The sequence below is a fragment of the Globicephala melas genome, chromosome 3, assembly GCF_963455315.2.
Source record: "Globicephala melas chromosome 3, mGloMel1.2, whole genome shotgun sequence".
NCBI classification, from domain to species: domain Eukaryota; kingdom Metazoa; phylum Chordata; class Mammalia; order Artiodactyla; family Delphinidae; genus Globicephala; species Globicephala melas.
In genome coordinates this window covers 117,129,372-117,149,474 of record NC_083316.1, presented here as the reverse complement: position 1 = coordinate 117,149,474, position 20,103 = coordinate 117,129,372, and the positions used below count along the sequence as shown (strand labels likewise).

Here is a 20,103-nt window from a genome sequence, read left to right as displayed (position 1 = left end):
TCAAAAGGCATAGAATGGTTGAATAAGTTTAAAAAAAAAAAAGAAAAAGAAAAAACCAGCTACATGTTGCCTCCAAGACATTCACTCTCAAAATGAAGATATGGAAAAAAGACACTCCATGCAAATGGAAACCAAAAGAGAGAGCAGAGGTATCAATACTTCTATCAGACAAAATCGACTGTAAGTCGATTAAGTAGAAAACTGTAACAAGAGACAAAGAAAGCCATTAACAGTGATAAAGTGGTCAATTCATCAAAAGGATATAATAATTGTAAATAAATATGCACCTAACATCAGAGTACATAAATATATAAAACAAATACTAACAGATCTGAAGGAACTAACAGACAACATTACAATATCCACTTTCATCAATGAATAGATCATCCAGAAAGAAAACCAATGAGGAAACATTGAACTTGAACTATACTTTACACCCAATGTACCTAACGGATATACACAGAACATTTCATCCAAGGGCAGCAGAATATACATTCTTCTCAAGCACACATGGAACATTCTCCAGGATAGATCAGATATTAGGTTCAAAACAAGTGTAAGCAAATTTTAAAAGACTGAAATCATATGAAGTATCTTTTCCAACCACAGTGGTCTAATATGCAGAAATTAACACACTCTTGGAAACCAATGGGTCAAAGATGAAATCAATGGGAAATTCAAAAATATCTTGAAACAAGTGAAAATGAAAACACAACATATCAAAACTTATGAGGTGAAGCAAAAGCAGTGCTAAGAAGGAGGTTTATAGCAATAAATGCCTACATTAAGAAAAAATGACCTAACTTATGTGGAATCTAACAAACAAACTCATAGATACGGAAAACAAATTGGTAGTTGCCAGATGCAAGGGGTGGAGGGTGGGTGAAATGGGTGAAGGTGGTCAAGAGAAAAAATGACAGTTATAAAATAAATAAGCCCTGGTGATGTAATAATGTACAGCATGACTATAGGTGACTATAGTTAATAATGCTGTATTATATATTTGAAAGTTGCTAAAGAATAGATCTTAAAAGTTCTCATTAAAAGAAAAAAATTTTTGTAACTATGTATACTGATGAACGTTAAGTAGATTTATTGTGGTGATCATTTCACAATATATACAAATATTGAATCATTAGGTTGTACATCTGAAACTAATATAGTATTATATGTAAATTATATTTTTTAAATTAAATTTAAAAACAAATGTTTGTTAAATGAATTTAATTAATGAATGTTCAATCTAAAAGGAAGACCTTCCTAACTAAACCTAGAGACCTTAAAATCCATAACAGGAAAACAGAGAAATTTTTAAACACTTTTATATGGCAAGATATACCCTAAACAAATCAATATATAGGAGGAAAAATATTTGTGGTATAGATGGAAGATAAAAGCTAATTATTTGGGACTTCCACAGCCAAAAATAAAAAGATAAATAAATTAATTAATTTTTAAAAAATGATACATCCGGAGTGTGGAGTACTACACAGCTATTAAAAGCGCCAGATTTGTAGGGATTTCCACGAGGTATTGGTGACTGAGAAATGTAAAATGCATTATCTCTTCTAATAAATTATCCAAAAGAAACAATAACAAAAAACCCCACCAGGTATATGCATGTGGATGAATAATTAACTGAACAAAAAAATGTTAAAGGAAATCATATTGGTTATCAGACAGGGGAACAGTGACGTGTCTAGAGGAAAATGAGGAGGGAGCAAACAAAAAAAGATTTTTTAAAAAGAAAGAAATATGCACCTTTAAAAAGATGTTATGTTAAAAGTTATGGCACTGTTCAAAACAAAACCTGTATGTGGGTAGAGGAATAAATTTCAAAAATAAAGAGATTTTAAAGTGTTTAATTATGGTTAGCCTCATTAAAGCAAAAGTTTTCTAAATGCTCAAGTACTCACAATGTGGAGTTTCTTGAAAATGCTTATGTAGGTAATAAATACTTTAAAACTATTAAGAATACAACAAAAACAAATTATTAACATTATGAACAATATTATGGCTTTTGCCTTAAGATTTCAATCTGAAGAATTATGAAACTAATGATCTCAGTAATACTCATGAAATACCATAATGATGAGCAAAATTAAAGAACGATCTTAAAATTGAGATTGAAGAATCTTAAATAGAAAACGGTGAGGAGGGCTAAAACAGTAAGAAAATTTCAAATACGACCTCACCTCTTTCAACTGTTCTGAATCTGGTTCTATTTCACCTGTTACCTCTGCAGAACTCAGACAAGGAGGAAGGCTGGGGCTGAAGGCCATGAGGTCGGCCTTGGGCGGCCCCTCCCCAGAGCACACCCGCTGCCGCCTCTGCTGCGAGTAAGACCAGCTCCCCACCGCGCTGGAGTACACCAGCGTGGGCTTCCCGGGCCCGCACGCGCCCTCGCTGGGCGGCGCCGAGCACCGCAGCGCCGTGTACAGCAGCAGCGTGAGCACCAACAGGCTGGACACCGCGCAGATGGCGATGATCAGGTACACGTTCACATCCACTAACGCCGTCTCCGCTCCAGCGGCGCCGGTCGACGCCCGCATAGAGGCCTTGGGCGCCTGGCCGCTGTCCTCCAGCGACAGCAGCACGGTGGCCGTGGCCGTCAGCGCCGGCTCGCCGTGGTCCTTCACCAGCACCAGCAGGCGCTGGCGTGGCGCGTCCGCCTCGTCCAGGGCGCGCGTCGTGCTGATCTCGCCCGTGTACAGCCCCACGCGGAACGGGCTGCGCGCGCCACCCGCCGCCGGCTGCAGCTCGTACGACAGCCACGCGTTGTAGCCCGAGTCCGCGTCCACCGCGCGCACCTTCGCCACCACGTGGCCCGCGCCCACCGACCGCGCCACCAGCTGGCTCAGCGCGCCCGCCCCGCCGCCCGGCCCGGGCAGCAGCAGCGCGGGCACGTTGTCGTTCTCGTCCAGCACGAACACCTGCAGCGTCACGTTGCTGCCCAGAGGCGGCACGCCCGCGTCGCGCGCGCTCACCTGGAACTGCAGCAGCTCCAGCTCCTCGTGGTCCAGCGGCTGCAGCGCGTACACCTTGCCGCTCTCCGCGTGCACCGACACGTAGCTCGACAGCGCTCGCTCGCCCACCCGCCGCTCCACCAGCGAGTAGGACACCAGCGCGTTCTCCTGCGCGTCCGCGTCCCGAGCCGACACCGTGAAGATGTGGCAGCCGGGCGGGTTGTTCTCCTTCACCAACACCGTGTACTCGGGGTGCGCGAACGCGGGCGCGTTGTCGTTCACGTCGGCCACCTCCACGGACACGCTGGCTGTGGCCGACAGGGAAGGCGAGCCCGCGTCCCGCACTGTCACTACCACCTCATAGTTCGCCACGCTCTCGCGGTCCAAGGCGCTGTCAAGCACTAGTGAATAGTAATTCTTGAAGGTGGACACCAGCTTGAAGGGGCTGTGGGGCATCAGGAAGCAGGTCACCTGCCCGTTGGCGCCGGAGTCGCGGTCGGACACGCTGACCAAGGCGATGACAGTGCCCACCTGAGCGTCCTCTCGCACCGGAAGAGCCAAAGAAGTGACGGTAACTTCTGGGGCGTTATCATTTATATCTACTATTTCCACCAAAATGGTACAATGACCCGCCATTGGAATATTCCCCTTGTCAATTGCTTCCACGGATATTTCATACAATTTCTTTTCTTCGAAATCCAATTTACCTTTTGTCCGAATTTCTCCGCTGCTGGGATTTATGGAAAACGCATGTAATACTGTAGGCGATACAGGTCTTCTAAATGAGTAGATTATGTCTGCATTTGTACCATCATCAGAGTCTGTGGCATTTAGTTTGATCACTAATGTTCCATTAACTGCATTCTCTAACATTCTCACTTTATAAATTAAGTGGTCAAATTCTGGGGCGTTATCATTCACATCCAGGATTGTAATCAGCAGCTGAACTGTGCCGGTCAGCTCGGGTTTGCCTCCATCACTAGCTGTCAATAATAAACTATGTTCCTGAATTTCCTCTCTGTCCAATGATTTCCTTAACACAAGTGATAACGAAGACGTTTGTTCCCGGTTGTTTTGTGTGTCCAAAGTGAAATAATCGTTGGGATAGACTCGGTAGGTCAAGGCGGAGTTTACTCCAATATCTGCATCAGATGCGCCATCTAGTGGGAACCGAGTTTCCGGAGGTCTAGATTCAGCAATGATTATTCTTTTTTCACTTTCAGGGAACACAGGCGGGTTGTCGTTAATATCTGTAACTTCCACCTCCACATGAAACACCTGCAGCGGCCTATCCACGATCACCTCCAGGTGGATGCTGCACTCCGCGCTCCGCCCGCACAGCTCCTCCCGGTCGATCCGAGAATTCACAAACAAAATGCCATTCTGCAGATTTACCTCCAGAAGGTCCCCGCGGCCTTTGGACGCCACCCGGAACAGGCGCGGCACCAGCTCCGCCAGCTCCAGCCCCAGGTCCTGGGCGATGCGGCCCACGAAGGTGCCGTGTTTGGCCTCCTCCGGAACCGAGTAGTGGACCTGGCCGCTCCCCGCCTCCCATGCTGCGAGGAGCAGAAGCGAGAGAAGCAAAAGCCGAGCTCCTGGGCCTCCTCTCCAGGAAGACAGCATGGTACACTCAAAAGCCTTCAGAGATATCTGAAGTATATAGACTACCTTACCTCAAATGTCTCTCAAGGTCTAATTTTACGGGCTTCTATTGCGGGAGAATTCACTAGAGGTTTTCCACTATCTGCCAAATTTTCTGCGGGGAGGAAAGAGGGGAGGCGCTTTCTTCGAGGAATTGTTCTCAGTGAAGAGCGACACCATGCGCATGAATGTGTAAGTGTAAAAATGACTCGGTCCATATTTTCGGTTGATGTAGGGTTTTTTTTTTCTTGCATTTCGTGACATTTTTCATTGCAAATACGTAATGGAAGATTAAATGTTTTTCTTTCCAGCAACAGTAAATCACTGTATTCTGCTCAGCACTGGATGCTAGTTGAAATTGGTTTATGAGTTCCATCTTTCCACAAGTACATTTTTGCATGTGTAAAACGTGGTGCAGAATTTGTAAAAAGAGGTAATATTCTACATTTGCTTTTAGAACTCAGACTCTAGTTCTGCACAGCTTTGTAGATTTGGGTGGGAATGTCCTTTTCCTGTAATATTTTTGAGACCTATTCACACAACTCCCTTGACTCAAAATGGAAACATAACGAATCACATAAGAATAAAACAGATGAATGTGGAAATTCGGTAACTGATATACAAGATTTTAAATAAACACAATATTTATAAATTCCCCCAAATATGACTGTGAAATTTGGATAAAATATTTGTATTCGAAGGAAATGTCCATCAATGTGCGTATGAGTTTGTATGTGCGTGTGTGTGTACATAAACACACAATGTAGACCATTTAGATATAACGATTCTTTAAAGTTCTGGATTCTCTTTGTATAAAACGTGCCAAGAACTAGTATATTATGTATTTGCTAGAAATGAAATTACTACCAATAGGTTAAATTTCCCTCTTCTTTCTCCGTATCTTACACCATCACTGGAGAAAGTCCTACTATCATTTAAACTGACTGATTTTCCAAGTAACAACAGGTAGATACAGATGGTAACACATCTCTAGCAAGGAAGAAAGGAAGGGGCTCTTACTTTTATCTAATACTGTACCTATCTTTACCAAGTTACCAAGATCCAGGCCAAATAGGGCTAGGAAAGAAAGAACATAGCCCCAATAATTCTCTTGCCTGTTTTGTGCACAACTCTGCAGGAAATAAGAGTTGGGTTCATTTCTGAATCTTTGCTCCCCTCTGAAAATGTGAGTAGAGCATTTGGTATTCTCTCACCCTCATCCTCCTCATTGCTCCATTACTTTTATTAACATACCTTTACTCTTATAATGGGAATCGTTTTTTGGTTCTAATTGTTCTTGTCTATCAGGCCCTACCTGTCTCATTTATCTCTCCACCTAACCTAGACTACACAGTCAACCATTTAAAACATGCCCTTCCAGACACCCTAAAGGCACACACCTACTTATAGCACCCCTCTAACATTTTCTTTAGCTTCCAACACACAGCCTAACTATCAGTTTTCTCCATTCCTTCTACTGAGCTTCTCAGTGTGTTAGTCACTTAACCAGGATTACTATATTCTCTACAAGTTTACTCTCACCTTTACCTCACTTGAGCCCTCAAGTGAATTCATAATTCCTGCCTACAGAGATTCTTCCATATTTTCTTCTCTCTTCTCAAATTCCCAGTCTCATTCCCACAACCTGTTTCTCAGATGATTTACCCAGAGATAAAAGTCATCAAATATGAACTCAATGGTTCTCTTCTTATGTCAACATTTTTCTTTATATTCTCTATTACTCATTCCCTACTAAGGAAAAGTCACCCCACTTTTATGGCCAACCCTATGCTCTTATTTTTTTCTCTATTCTATTCTCTTTCATATTTTCCATCTTTGTCTTCATTCTTTCTCTGCCTGTCTCATCTTCAGTATCTCCCTCTTTACTTGCTTCTTTCCCTCTCACTAAAAGACACTATGGAAAGGCTTTGTGTGGAAGAAAGTTACAAGGTGTAAAATGCACTTTAGAAGATTCACCTGATAATTGTGTCAGAGCAGTAGTATGCCATAATGAGTTGATGATCCTTCAAAACTGAGTTTGAGCCACTTTGCACAGTCTATGTGGCTTAAGTTTCAGACTTCTTAAAGTAAAATTCCGATGATAGATATTGTACCTGCACCATAAGAGTGATATGATAATTAAATAAGATAATACAATTAAAGATCCTAGAACAGGTCCTGGAAAATAATAGGGGACCAATAAGTACTCTTATGTTTTATTGAATCAAAGAAATGTTATTAATTGTAAGATGCACCATTACTTGTGTGCTACCAAGAAAAAAAGGCAAGTAAATTATTATAAACCACCAATTATAAGGTGTATACTGGGGCTTCCCTGGTGGCACAGTGGTTGAGAGTCCGTCTGCCGATGCAGGGGACGTGGGTTCGTGCCCCGGTCCAGAAGGATCCCACATGCCGTGGAGCGGCTGGGCCCGTGAGCCATGGCCGCTGAGCCTGTGCGTCCGGAGCCTGTGCTCCGCAACGGGAGAGGCCACAACAGTGAGAGGCCCGCGTACCGCAAAAAATAAAAAATAAAAAATAAGGTGTATCCTGCTTTAGATGGATATTATAATATTTTAATGTTATTATATTTATGTAAATAAGAACAATACTGTAGCCAATCCCAATTGAAAGAAAGAAGGCACTCCATGGGAATAACATAAAATTATTCATCTTAGCAATAATAACATAATTTTTATTATTGTTATAATACTCAAAAGGAGATTTACTGGAATTAGATTGGTGGACAACAAGGCTATTTTACAAGCCTATGCACATAAAGAGCAGTAAAGGAATCCAGTTAATGATATCTGGGAACTCTCTGCACTAACCTTGCAAATTTTCTTTAATCATGAAATTAAGTACAAATTAAAAATAAATTTGAGTTATCAGAACCTAGACAGTTTTTACTCAAACGTACTTATATCTTTCAAGGCGAACCATTCATAGATAATATGAAAAATTATAGAATGAGAAAAATTTTTAATGTGGAGATCCATGGCTTCCATTTCATCTTTATCCCATTATTTAATATTACTTGAAAAGTTGGTCTAATACACGAAAAGTTCAAAATGACTAATATACTTGAAAGATATCAAGGACTTACTTCACTAGAAGGACTTAAACAATCTTCTCCTGACGGTTGAAGACAGGGACTGAAGGCCATGAGATCTGCCTTGGGGGGCCCCTCCCCAGAGCACACCCGCTGCCGCCTCTGCTGCGAGTAAGACCAGCTCCCCACCGCGCTGGAGTACACCAGCGTGGGCTTCCCGGGTCCGCACGCGCCCTGGCTGGGCGGCGCCGAGCACCGCAGCGCCGTGTACAGCAGCAGCGTGAGCACAAACAGGCTGGACACCGCGCAGATGGCGATGATCAGGTACACGTTCACATCCACCAGAGCGGCCTCCGCGCCAGCGGCGCCCGTCGACGCCCGTGTAGAGGCCTTGGGCGCCTGGCCGCTGTCCTCTAGCGACAGCAGCACGGTGGCCGTGGCCGTCAGCGCCGGCTCGCCGTGGTCCTTCACCAGCACCAGCAGGCGATGGCGCTGCGCGTCCGCCTCGTCCAGGGCGCGCGTCGTGCTGATCTCGCCCGTGTACAGCCCCACGCGGAATGGGCTGCGCGCGCCACCCGCCGCCGGCTGCAGCTCGTACGACAGCCACGCGTTGTAGCCCGAGTCCGCGTCCACCGCGCGCACCTTCGCCACCACGTGGCCCGCGCCCACCGACCGCGTCACCAGCTGGCTCAGCGCGCCCGCCCCGCCGCCCGGCCCGGGCAGCAGCAGCGCGGGCGCGTTGTCGTTCTCGTCCAGCACGAACACCTGCAGCGTCACGTTGCTGCCCAGAGGCGGCACGCCCGCGTCGCGCGCGCTCACCTGGAACTGCAGCAGCTCCAGCTCCTCGTGGTCCAGCGGCTGCAGCGCGTACACCTTGCCGCTCTCCGCGTGCACTGACACGTAGCTCGACAGCGCTCGCTCGCCCACCCGCCGCTCCACCAGCGAGTACGACACCAGCGCGTTCTCCTGCGCGTCCGCGTCCCGAGCCGACACCGTGAAGATGTGGCAGCCGGGCGGGTTGTTCTCCTTCACGAACACCGTGTACTCGGGGTGCGCGAACGCGGGCGCGTTGTCGTTCACGTCGGCCACCTCCACGGACACGCTGGCTGTGGCCGACAGGGAAGGCGAGCCCGCGTCCCGCGCTGTCACTACCACCTCATAGTTCGCCGTATTCTCGCGATCCAAGGCGCTGTCAAGTACCAGCGAATAGTACTTCTTGAAGGTGGACACCAGCTTGAAGGGGACCTGGGGTGTTAGTGAGCAGGTCACCTGCCCGTTGGCGCCGGAGTCGCGGTCGGACACGCTGATCAAGGCGATGACGGTGCCCACCTGAGCGTCCTCTCGCACTGGGAGCGAGAGCGAAGTGATCATTACCTCGGGGGTATTGTCATTCAGGTCCAGAACTTCCACCAGGACCGTGCAGTGACCTGCCATAGAAGGAATCCCTTTATCAATAGCGTTAACCTGAATTTCATACTCATTATTCTCTTCAAAATCCAGTTTACCATAAATCCTAATTTCACCTGTTTCTGCATTTATTGAAAACATACATTTCTCACTCACTGGCAGAATCATTCTGATTCCATAGGAAATTTCTCTATTTGGTCCTTCGTCTAGATCAGAAGCGTTTAGTTGAATCACTCTGGTGTTGTTTGGGATATTTTCAAACAGCACTACTTTATAGCCAGGCGTATCAAACTCAGGAGCGTTGTCATTAACATCCAGGATGGTTATTTGAATCTGAACAGATCCTGTTAGTTCGGGTTTACCGCCATCCAGAGCGGTCAGCAATATATTAAGTTCTGGCATTTCTTCTCTATCCAATGACTTCCGAAGAATGAGTTCAGGCAATACACTTTTATCGGTTTTCGTTATTACTTTAAGAGTAAAATACTCATTTAGACTTAACCTATAGGTCACAAGAGAGTTTAGGCCGATATCCGCATCGGAAGCGCCCTCTAGAGGAAAACGAGAGTCCAGAGGAGCAGATTCAGAAATAAGTACCTTTTGTTCTCCTCTGAACACCGGCGGGTTATCATTAATGTCCTTCACCTCCACCTCCACATGGAACACCTGCAGCGGCCGGTTCACGATCACCTCCAGGTGGATGCTGCACTCCGCGCTCCGCCCGCACAGCTCCTCCCGGTCGATCCGAGAATTCACAAACAAAATGCCATTCTGCAGATTTACCTCCAGAAGGTCCCCGCGGCCTTTGGACGCCACCCGGAACAGACGCGGCACCAGCTCCGCCAGCTCCAGCCCCAGGTCCTGGGCGATGCGGCCCACGAAGCTGCCGTGTTTGGCTTCCTCAGAGACCGAATAATGGACCTGGCCGCTCCCCGTCTCCCAGGCTGCGAGGAGCAGAAGCGAGAGCAGCAGGCGCCGAGCTTCGAAGCCTCCTCGCCAGGAAAACTCCATTGCAGACAAAGAGATCTCTGAGGTGAGACTGTCAGTTTTAAGAGATAGCTCGCCTGCCAACATTTATGACCAGTCTCCCCTTCTGTAAGTATATATTTAGTAAAATTTACCCAGCATTCCTGTCAGTATGGAGTCGATTATTCTGTGGATGGTTGAAATCTGGGCGTGGAGAAAGTTTTCCCTTTTCACCTTTTGAGTGTACAGCGACATCATGTGACTGATTATGTAAGTACAAGAAAGATCCTGAGGTTCTTTTTGGTTTAGCCACTTTTTGGTTCACTTTAAATCTATTTCGACTTTTTGGATATTTTCATGGATCATTTGTAAATGCCTATTTATTTAATATAGATGATATTTGTAACAAAGCACAATAATTCTATTATACTTCAGTTTTAAAAATAGTCTGCTTCAAAGTCGATCATAAAATAATCATTGAAATGTGGCATGTCAGAACCTACTCCTTAGCTATCATGGCCAATAAAATAAAGAATAATATACATCACCTCTGCCCTTATATTGCTTACAATTCACATTTGTAATGATTTTTATCCTTCAAAAGCACTTCATTCTAAGACTTTAGGAGAAAGCCAAGAATTCCCTCATCTAGTAAAGGAAAAGAAACAAATATTTCATTCATATAAATTATTTTATTCATAAACCTGGTGAATACTATAATTCATCATAAATATGGAAGATGTTTTCGGTTCCTTGATACTCAAATGTGATTACTTTTCATACAACTGCCCTCATTCACATAATATGTTGAAAAAATGAAGCTTCGGTATGGATTCTGGAATATTTTACTCTAGCAGGAGTAAAGGATTTTCCTGTAAAATGTTGAATCAAAGCCTCCAAATTTCATAGTATTCTGAAGTGGCAGTAGAGCACTAATATGAAAAAGATCACGTGAAATGTTTTGGAGCCCAATCTCATTGACAAAAGTCAAAAAAATATGAACTTCATAATGACCATTTAGTTTCCATCTAAATCTTTCCTTTCAGGCCAGTTAGTAGTTACACGGAATATGCTTCTCTTCAGAAAATCACAATGGTGACTATGATTCAAGGGAGAATAAAAAGACTTCATAATTTTATTCATTAATTCAAGACCAGCTTTAAGGGAAAACAAAACACAGATAAGATCCCACAGCTAGTTGTGAACAAGTAAATATATTATTTATAAGCTCATTTAAATTCAAATCAAAATCTTTAAACCAATAAGTTATCACCATTCCTTTTACATATAATAAAGGAAACTGAGAAATTAAATCTTTATAGAACCAGAAAATAATAACCAAGAATGGTTCTACAAGTATAAAATAACTTAAATCAACTACCACACTGGCTCTTAATTAATGAAAAACATATTTGAATTTTGATGCTACTGGACTATTTAAATTGTCTATCACCATCAAGCTTCTTCATTTTATATCTTCCATTTTCAAAAATAGTCAATGTACCATAATTGGTAAGCAACCTTATTGTAGTGTGTAGGTAGTCCTCACACACTGTTAGACATAATTAAATTATTAAACAGATAGGAACATCTAAATTTAGCTTAATACTTAAACAACCAAATTACAAAATAGGATGAAATTACAATTTTGCATCATAGAATGTAATCCTGAAATTAAAAATAAGTATAAAAGACACTAAATTTGTACCATAGAAATTAATCCACATAATTTGGAATTATCTAAAATGTGCATTGATTACTTATGTACTGTGTAAAAGTAATGATTTGCAAAATTTTAACCTTTACTTAAAACATTCCAATTTCACATATATACACTACCAAATGTAAGGCAGATAGCTAGTGGGAAGCAGCCGCATAGCACAGGGAGATCAGCTCCGTGCTTTGTGACGGCCTGGAGGGGTGGGATAGGGAGGGTGGGAGGGAGGGAGATGCAAGAGGGAAGAGATATGGGAACATAAGTATATGTATAACTGATTCACTTTGTTATGAAGCAGAAACTAACACACCACTGTAAAGCAATTATACTCCAATAAAGATGTAAAAAAAATTCCAATTTCATTTTATTAAATTTAAATGACGTTCAGTCATTCCAAGAACTTCATTGGGAAATGGGTTATAATGTATGTCCTACCTAACATCCACATGTATTTATATTTACAAAATTTCATAAGTGATATGATGGTTTAATCACTTTTGAGTCTGAAATATTTCATATTTTATTCTTGTTGCCTAATTTGGAATAAAGAATGTTTTTAGACAATTAATATTGAGAAACAAAGTTTCATAAACAGAGGTCCAAGAATGAGCTTCAGCATGGGATCCTTGAATATTATGCTAAGTGGTATGCTGTGTAATTTTAAGGGGAGAATGGCCATATATGACTCTCATCAGATTCTCAAATAGGTCAGTGATTCCACCATCCTACAAGTGGCTAAGAACCACTGAATTAGAAGGATGACCTAGAGGTAAATGATCTTTGCTAGAATCTTCAGATGTGGTTAAACCACATGGAAAGAAAATTTTACAAACACCAGCGATAAAGCATTTAAAGATAGGGAATTTAAAATGTTAGATGAGGGAGTTGAGGTTAGCAGATGTAAGCTATTATATACGGAATGCATAAAAAAACGGGACTGACAGAGAACTATATTCAGTATCCTATGATACATAATGGAAAAGAATATAAATATATATATATATATGTCTGAATCACTTTGCTGTACAGCAGAAATTAACACAACATTGTAAATCAACTATAGTTCAATTTTAAAATGTGAGATGAATGAAATTGATAAATGTCAATAGGCTTCACTTTGACAGAGTTAACTTCTTCTTTCCACATAAATCCAGAAACATAAGAAATAATGCCAGCTAGCATATATTGCAGATATTATAATCCTATATGCATGCCTTTAGCAAATTTGAATAACTTGATTGAGGAATATGAATGATTTTATTTGCCTAATTACTTTGGAAGCATAAACCTGGAAGTTCTCTTTCAGTACATAGTACATAAATCTCTCCCCACTTCATGGAACAAAATTAAAAATGGACAGAACTTTTAGTTATATTATTTCAATGAAATAAGCATACTAGAACAAAAGGCTGCATTTTTTTACTGCAAGTAATATGGAAACAGGTTTTATCTTATTGGTAGAGGAAAAACTAAAGATTATTCAATGGACAATAAATGTTTAAAACCATAGAAAAAGAAAGGAAAACCCCTTCAAAACAAATTAACAGAGTGTCAAAATTTTGATACAAGCCTGAAGTGAGAAAAGTCAGTGATCTAATAATGTGAAAATATCAAGACAAAAGCCTGTTAAAAAACAAAGAGGATAAGTAAAATTGAAATAATCCACAGTGATTATCTACACTACTTAGTGTTAGAGTTGAAATGAAGTGACACAGATCAAATAACAGGAACGTCATTCTTACATTTTCTTAAACATGTTCTAACAAAACATTAGGAGAAATAGGATATTTATTGGCTAAACAACCTAATACCTCATATGATTAAAATTGTATATGTGTATCACTGGCATTTCACGAACAAACGTTGTTCTTTAAAATGATACTCAAAGTATAGAGCATCATTAAAATGTTTTTTGAAACAAACTGGAATTTAAAAAATTTTAACAGCGACTTCAAAAGGGGGGAATCTATAGAACTCACCTGCCCAGGTTGATTTGATCCTGCCTCCTGCCTTTCCTCTCCGACTTCTCTATCCAGACCGGGAGGAAGGCTGGGGCTGAAGGCCATGAGGTCTGTCTTGGGCGGCCCCTCCCCAGAGCACACCCGCTGCCGCCTCTGCTGCGAGTAAGACCAGCTCCCCACCGCGCTGGAGTACACCAGCGTGGGCTTCCCGGGCCCGCACGCGCCCTCGCTGGGCGGCGCCGAGCACCGCAGCGCCGTGTACAGCAGCAGCGTGAGCACAAACAGGCTGGACACTGCGCAGATGGCGATGATCAGGTACACGTTCACATCCACTAACGCCGTCTCCGCTCCAGCGGCGCCGGTCGACGCCCGCGAAGAGGCCTTGGGCGCCTGGCCGCTGTCCTCCAGCGACAGCAGCACGGTGGCCGTGGCCGTCAGCGCCGGCTCGCCGTGGTCCTTCACCAGCACCAGCAGGCGCTGGCGTGGCGCGTCCGCCTCGTCCAGGGCGCGCGTCGTGCTGATCTCGCCCGTGTACAGCCCCACGCGGAACGGGCTGCGCGCGCCACCCGCCACCGGCTGCAGCTCGTACGACAGCCACGCGTTGTAGCCCGAGTCTGCGTCCACCGCGCGCACCTTCGCCACCACGTGGCCCGCGCCCACCGACCGCGCCACCAGCTGGCTCAGCGCGCCCGCCCCGCCGCCCGGCCCGGGCAGCAGCAGCGCGGGCGCGTTGTCGTTCTCGTCCAGCACGAACACCTGCAGCGTCACGTTGCTGCCCAGAGGCGGCACGCCCGCGTCGCGCGCGCTCACCTGGAACTGCAGCAGCTCCAGCTCCTCGTGGTCCAGCGGCTGCAGCGCGTACACCTTGCCGCTCTCCGCGTGCACCGACACGTAGCTCGACAACGCTCGCTCGCCCACCCGCCGCTCCACCAGCGAGTAGGACACCAGCGCGTTCTCCTGCGCGTCCGCGTCCCGCGCCGACACCGTGAAGATGTGGCAGCCGGGCGGGTTGTTCTCCTTCACGAACACCGTGTACTCGGGGTGCGCGAACGCGGGCGCGTTGTCGTTCACGTCGGCCACCTCCACGGACAGGCTGGCTGTGGCCGACAGGGAAGGCGAGCCCCCGTCCCGCGCTCTAACCACCAGTTTATAGACAGACATGCTCTCGCGGTCCAGGGCGCTGTCCAGCACTAGTGAGTAATAGTTCTTGAACGTGGACATGATCTTGAAGGGGACGTTGGGCGTTAGAGAACAGATCACCTGTCCGTTGGCACCAGAGTCGCGATCAGATACACTGATCAGCGCAATGACCGTGCTTGGCTGAGTGTCCTCCCGCACTGGAAGAGACAGGGAAGTCACAGTGACTTCAGGGGCGTTATCATTGGCATCTAAGATTTCGACCCAGACTGTACAGTGACCTGCCATTGGGGGATTCCCCTTATCTGTAGCCTGTACATCAATTTCATAAACCTTGTTTTCTTCATAGTCTAAAGTTCCATTGACCCTTACTTCTCCACTGTTTTCATGTAGTGTAAATAAACGTTTTCCATTGGGCTTAATCGACATCAAGGAGTATGTCACCTCCCCGTTGACTCCTTCATCTTGATCTGTGGCGTTTAACTTTATCACAAGAGTTTCTTTAGCTGCGTTTTCCATCAATCTCACCTTGTATTCTGATTGTTCAAATTCCGGATCATTGTCGTTAATATCCAAGACGCGGACGAAGAGATGAACAGTGCCAGTGAGCTCCGGTTTCCCGCCGTCTGCAGCCGTTAATAGTAAATTAAGTTCCGCAATTTTCTCTCTATCCAGAGACTTCTTTAATGTAAGTGACAGCCTTTTAGTCTGCTTACTATTTGTTGGTAATTCTAAAGAAAAGTGCTCATTTTGACTTAGTCTGTAGGTCAATTGAGCATTCTCTCCAATATCCGCATCAGAAGCTCCCTCTAGAGGAAAATGAGAGTCAGGTTGCTTAGATTCAGAAATCAGCAGCTTTTGTTCTCTGAGAGAGAACACCGGTGGATTATCGTTAATATCCTTTACTTCCACCTCCACATGGAACACCTGCAGCGGCCGGTCCACGATCACCTCCAGGTGGATGCTGCACTCCGCGCTCCGCCCGCACAGCTCCTCCCGGTCGATCCGAGAATTCACAAACAAAATGCCATTCTGCAGATTTACCTCCAGAAGGTCCCCGCGGCCTTTGGACGCCACCCGGAACAGGCGCGGCACCAGCTCCGTCAGCTCCAGCCCCAGGTCCTGGGCGATGCGGCCCACGAAGGTGCCGTGTTTGGCCTCCTCGGGAATGGAGTAGTAGACCTGGCCGCTCCCCTCCTCCCAGGCTGCGAGGAGCAGAAGCGACAGCAGCAGTCGCCCAGTGTCCAATCCCCTTCTTTCAGACGCGAACATTGCATACATTGACTTCCCAAATAAGATTCTTTACATTTACAGTACCATAGACTCCAGTTTTGGGTTAAAAATCTTACTGAATTTTTGAGAAGTTTCAAAGGATCCTTTAACGGTAGCATCCGGCATGATGGCGTCTTTAAATGCGGAGTTCCTGGCTGCTCAGACCAACCCTTGAATGAACTATTTCCTCCAAGTAAAGAGCGACACCTTGTGCCTGAAATTGTGAGTATTGTACACTACATCCAACACCACAGAATTTTACTTGAGAAAAAAATAAGTTCACGTGTTTCAAGCTATTTTACCCCCCAAATCATATTTCCAAAGTGCTTATTTGTGGAATAAAAATCAGATTTTAAGTCATATTGAAACTGATGGTATATGGAAAATGGCATTTTATTCTTGATTAACATCAAATTGAAATATTTGTTCCTATGTTTGATGTAGAGTTTTACAATTGAAAAAATTATGAAAAAATAAACTCAAACATTTCCTCATATAAAAATATCAAATTTGAATTGTTTTACTTCTAGTCACCCTTGTTACTTTGGCTGCTAGGAAACTCAAAGACAAATTTGAAGTTTTAATAACACTTCTTTAGTCTTTAAGTCTGCATATTGTGTTTTTATCTATGTGCACTTGCTTTCTACTTATATTTTTATTAGTTCTAATTCTTTATCATTATTTATATTTAATTGTGTTCCTGTTACAAACAACTTTATATGCATTGAAGAACAACAAGAAAAACAAAAATATATTTCAAATTTGGTAGTTTAAAACATAAAATTCATAAGAGAAAAGTCTATTGATGTAGATGAAACATATTTGGCATATATGCTTTCTCATGTAAGTTGCATTGCTAACAGTATAATAAGAGATATCAAAATGACACTTTATGTAATAGTGTCAATATATGAAAGAAGTAGTCTTTTAACTATAGAATGAACTTTTTACCATTCAATGAAATAAAAATCACCATGAAAATTTCTGTGCCATATTGGTATTTCCACTCACCAACGTTGGCTTTTGTATATCTATCAAGTCATATTCATGAAAATAGCTGACCTATTTCGTCTTAAAAGAATTTTGGGTTTGAGATTGTAAGTTTATCCAAAACAAGGGAAATGATTTCTAATCACATTGCCTCTAAGTGCCTAATATTGTGCTAAAAAATCATAGAAAATAATCAAACAATTCAACCAAATGCTAAATGACCTTCCATATTACTTCCATTAGCACTAATGGAAATTCGATTTCATAAAATACCAACTAGAAAATCAGAATTGTTGATGTGAGTTTTCATTGCCTGAAGTTGTAACTTAGTTACATGTCCTTCATCTTTTCATATTACCTTGGGATTTAAGGAGGAAAAAAGAGGGTACAGTGGAAGTTTAGAGTAGAAAGTGGTTCAGAATAAGTATCACTCTAGCTTGAGTATTTTGTTGTATGGTTTTAATGGTTCATGTCGAATCTAAAAATATTACAATGAAAAAAGTACTAGTATATTTATTTGTATGTTAATATTTTCCTTTATCTTGAACACATACATATATTCTATTGCTAATTTCAAACCTTGTTTCATTTTTTTCAAATTTACTCTTTTCCCAATATTATTATTCTGCTAGAATTCTTTTTAAAGACAATTAAAAATTATTTCTTAAAAAACAAACAAAGCAGGCTCATCACCTTTTATGACACTGAATTCTGTTATGCATCTATGAAACAACCACTCATATGAGCCTCTTTTCAAAATATAACATTAGGCTAGATAACAGTAGGTTTAACATGATGTTCAAGGCCTGTCAGATTTATTTTGTAGAAGAAAGAAGCAACAGGCCTCCAACCACTTCATTATGGAAACTGGGGAATGAGATGTTATATGCAATGTGGAGTCTTTAAAGGCAGAGAAATAAACATGAGAATGTTTACCCAAGGGAGATGATGATATTACATGTCTGAATTAAAACCAGTTGTTAATTTAGGAATTACTTTCCAGAAATGTGGTATTTTGCAAGTATATAAAGTGACATTGGATGAACACCAATTCGTAAAAGAGTTTGATATATTTTATGAACCAATGACACGACTTTTGCACTTTGGCTGTGCTATTTCAGATATCACTATCTCAGCTAGCTCCTAAAGAATAGATTATGATATCTTTGAACTCATCTTTGGGGATGGGCCTGAGATCCGGCAATAGGCTAATGCCAAGAAGTCACATCGATATAGTTGTTAACATTGATTTTGTAAGATTGATTGAAAAGGCTAAGGAACTTCGTGCCTGACCTTTTCTAAATCAATCTGGTTAGTCTTAAATTCCAGCTGTATGTCTTGATAGTCAAGTATTGGAGTGCATGGTTTAATGTTCTACCAGTCCTCATCATCCACTATTATTTCATAATAGGTCTAGTACTACTATTTATTGAAAACATTAAACAGAGAAATAGATCTTGAAGCCATTCTTGGAAACCCAGTAGGTTCTTCAAAATTAACAGATTGGAAGTACTGTCTACAAAACTGTAGAATATACGCAGTGATGTTCACTCTGTGCTATCATGGCTTATTGGAGTATACACAGTTATTTGATCACAGATCATTTGTTCAATTGGCACAAATCTCTCAGACAACAAGATTGAAGGAGGCTGAATCTTGAAAGACCCACACACTTTCAAAGATTTTCATGAGAAATATACACCTTTAAAGCTGTTATTGAAGTATACAATTTTGGAAACAATTATTGATCCTTCACTGATGTTCAGGATCCAAGAAATAATCATATTACCGCTTATATTTGTCAAAACATTATTCTTATTCACAGTGTAAAAAGAACAAGGTCATTTCCACATGTATTATTTGGCTTTGGTGTTCTGCAAGAACTTTGCAGACCTCAGTCTTCTGATTTTCCTCATATATTAAATGATTCTGCTTATTTATATCACTTCCAAACAACTGATCAATAGTCCTTAGCAGACAACTCTTAATTATTTACCGATCAAATAATGTAAAAACCTATCTCAATGTGGCACTAAGACAAATGATAATGATGTCCATGAAACTTCTGAGAAAAAAAATCACTTAGCAACATAAAAAAATAAACATAAAAAAATCTTAATTCCTATCTCAGTTATGATATTGTACAAAGTTAACCATGAAGATAATCATGAAGGGTTTTTCTAAGCAAAACAGAAAGGAGGATTACTCTGTATACAGCTTGTGCTTGATTCTCCTAGCCAGAACTATGCCTCATCAGATAAAAGATTTACTCTACAAAGTTCTACAATAAATTAAAGAATGGCTCTCAAATCTAAGAGATATGCATTTGAATATCATCTCCATCATGTACTAGCTGGATAGCAGTGGACAAGATAGATAAACATCTCAACATCTCTTATCTAATCTTTAGAACTTGGATAGTCAAATGTACTTTACAAGTTGTTATAAGACTTAAATGAAATTATGTATTTTAAGCCCTTCATGCCATATCTTACAAATAGAAATATCTCAAATAGTGGTGGTTGATTATAATTAGTGACCAATGTTTACTCTTGTTCTATTCTGTAGCTATCAATGAAGAAAATTCCAGTACCATAAACTAGGATATGGCTTTTCCTTTTCTGAAGATTTCCTAATGTTCATCTTCATGGAAGTCACCCTACATTCTAGGTAGAAAATAGCCTTCTCAGAATTTCTATTAACTTTACCCTATCTATAACGTGGTTCTCCTCCCATATGTAAATATATCATATATAATTTATTTCTCCATTCAGTACAATTAAAGAATCTCTAATTTGTACATTTGAGCCAAAAAGAACAAAATAAACTTCCACATTATTTGATTCACACCCTTACAGCTCTAATTTCAAGTTCTCTGTGATATCTTTAAAGAAAACAATTCACATGAACATAGCATTGAGACAAAAAAAGAGTTTGTATCAATATATCTAAAGTACTCAATGTTAAAAACATTTTGAGTACACAATGTTAAAT

General features: G+C 42.1%; 1 protein-coding gene across 11 annotated transcripts in view; it reads right to left on the bottom strand.

Annotated features, from left to right (window-relative positions):
- Window positions 1-20,103, bottom strand: part of LOC115849874 (protocadherin alpha-C2) — a 171,868-nt gene that overhangs the window by 89,045 nt on the left and 62,720 nt on the right. Inside the window, exons 1-2 of one of the 11 annotated variants that reach the window (XM_060296311.1) lie at window positions 7,714-10,231; window positions 6,318-6,721 (exon numbers count right to left, since the gene is read on the bottom strand). The exons of 8 other annotated variants lie outside the window; for them this stretch is intronic. In XM_060296311.1, coding sequence (XP_060152294.1) covers window positions 6,674-6,721; window positions 7,714-10,140 — 2,475 coding nt within the window. In that variant the 5' untranslated portion in view covers window positions 10,141-10,231 and the 3' untranslated portion in view covers window positions 6,318-6,673. Of the gene's footprint in view, window positions 1-6,317; window positions 6,722-7,713; window positions 10,232-13,728; window positions 17,061-20,103 lie in introns of those variants that run through there. 2 more of the 11 variants (XM_060296306.1, XM_060296302.1) reach the window with 2 other exon arrangements.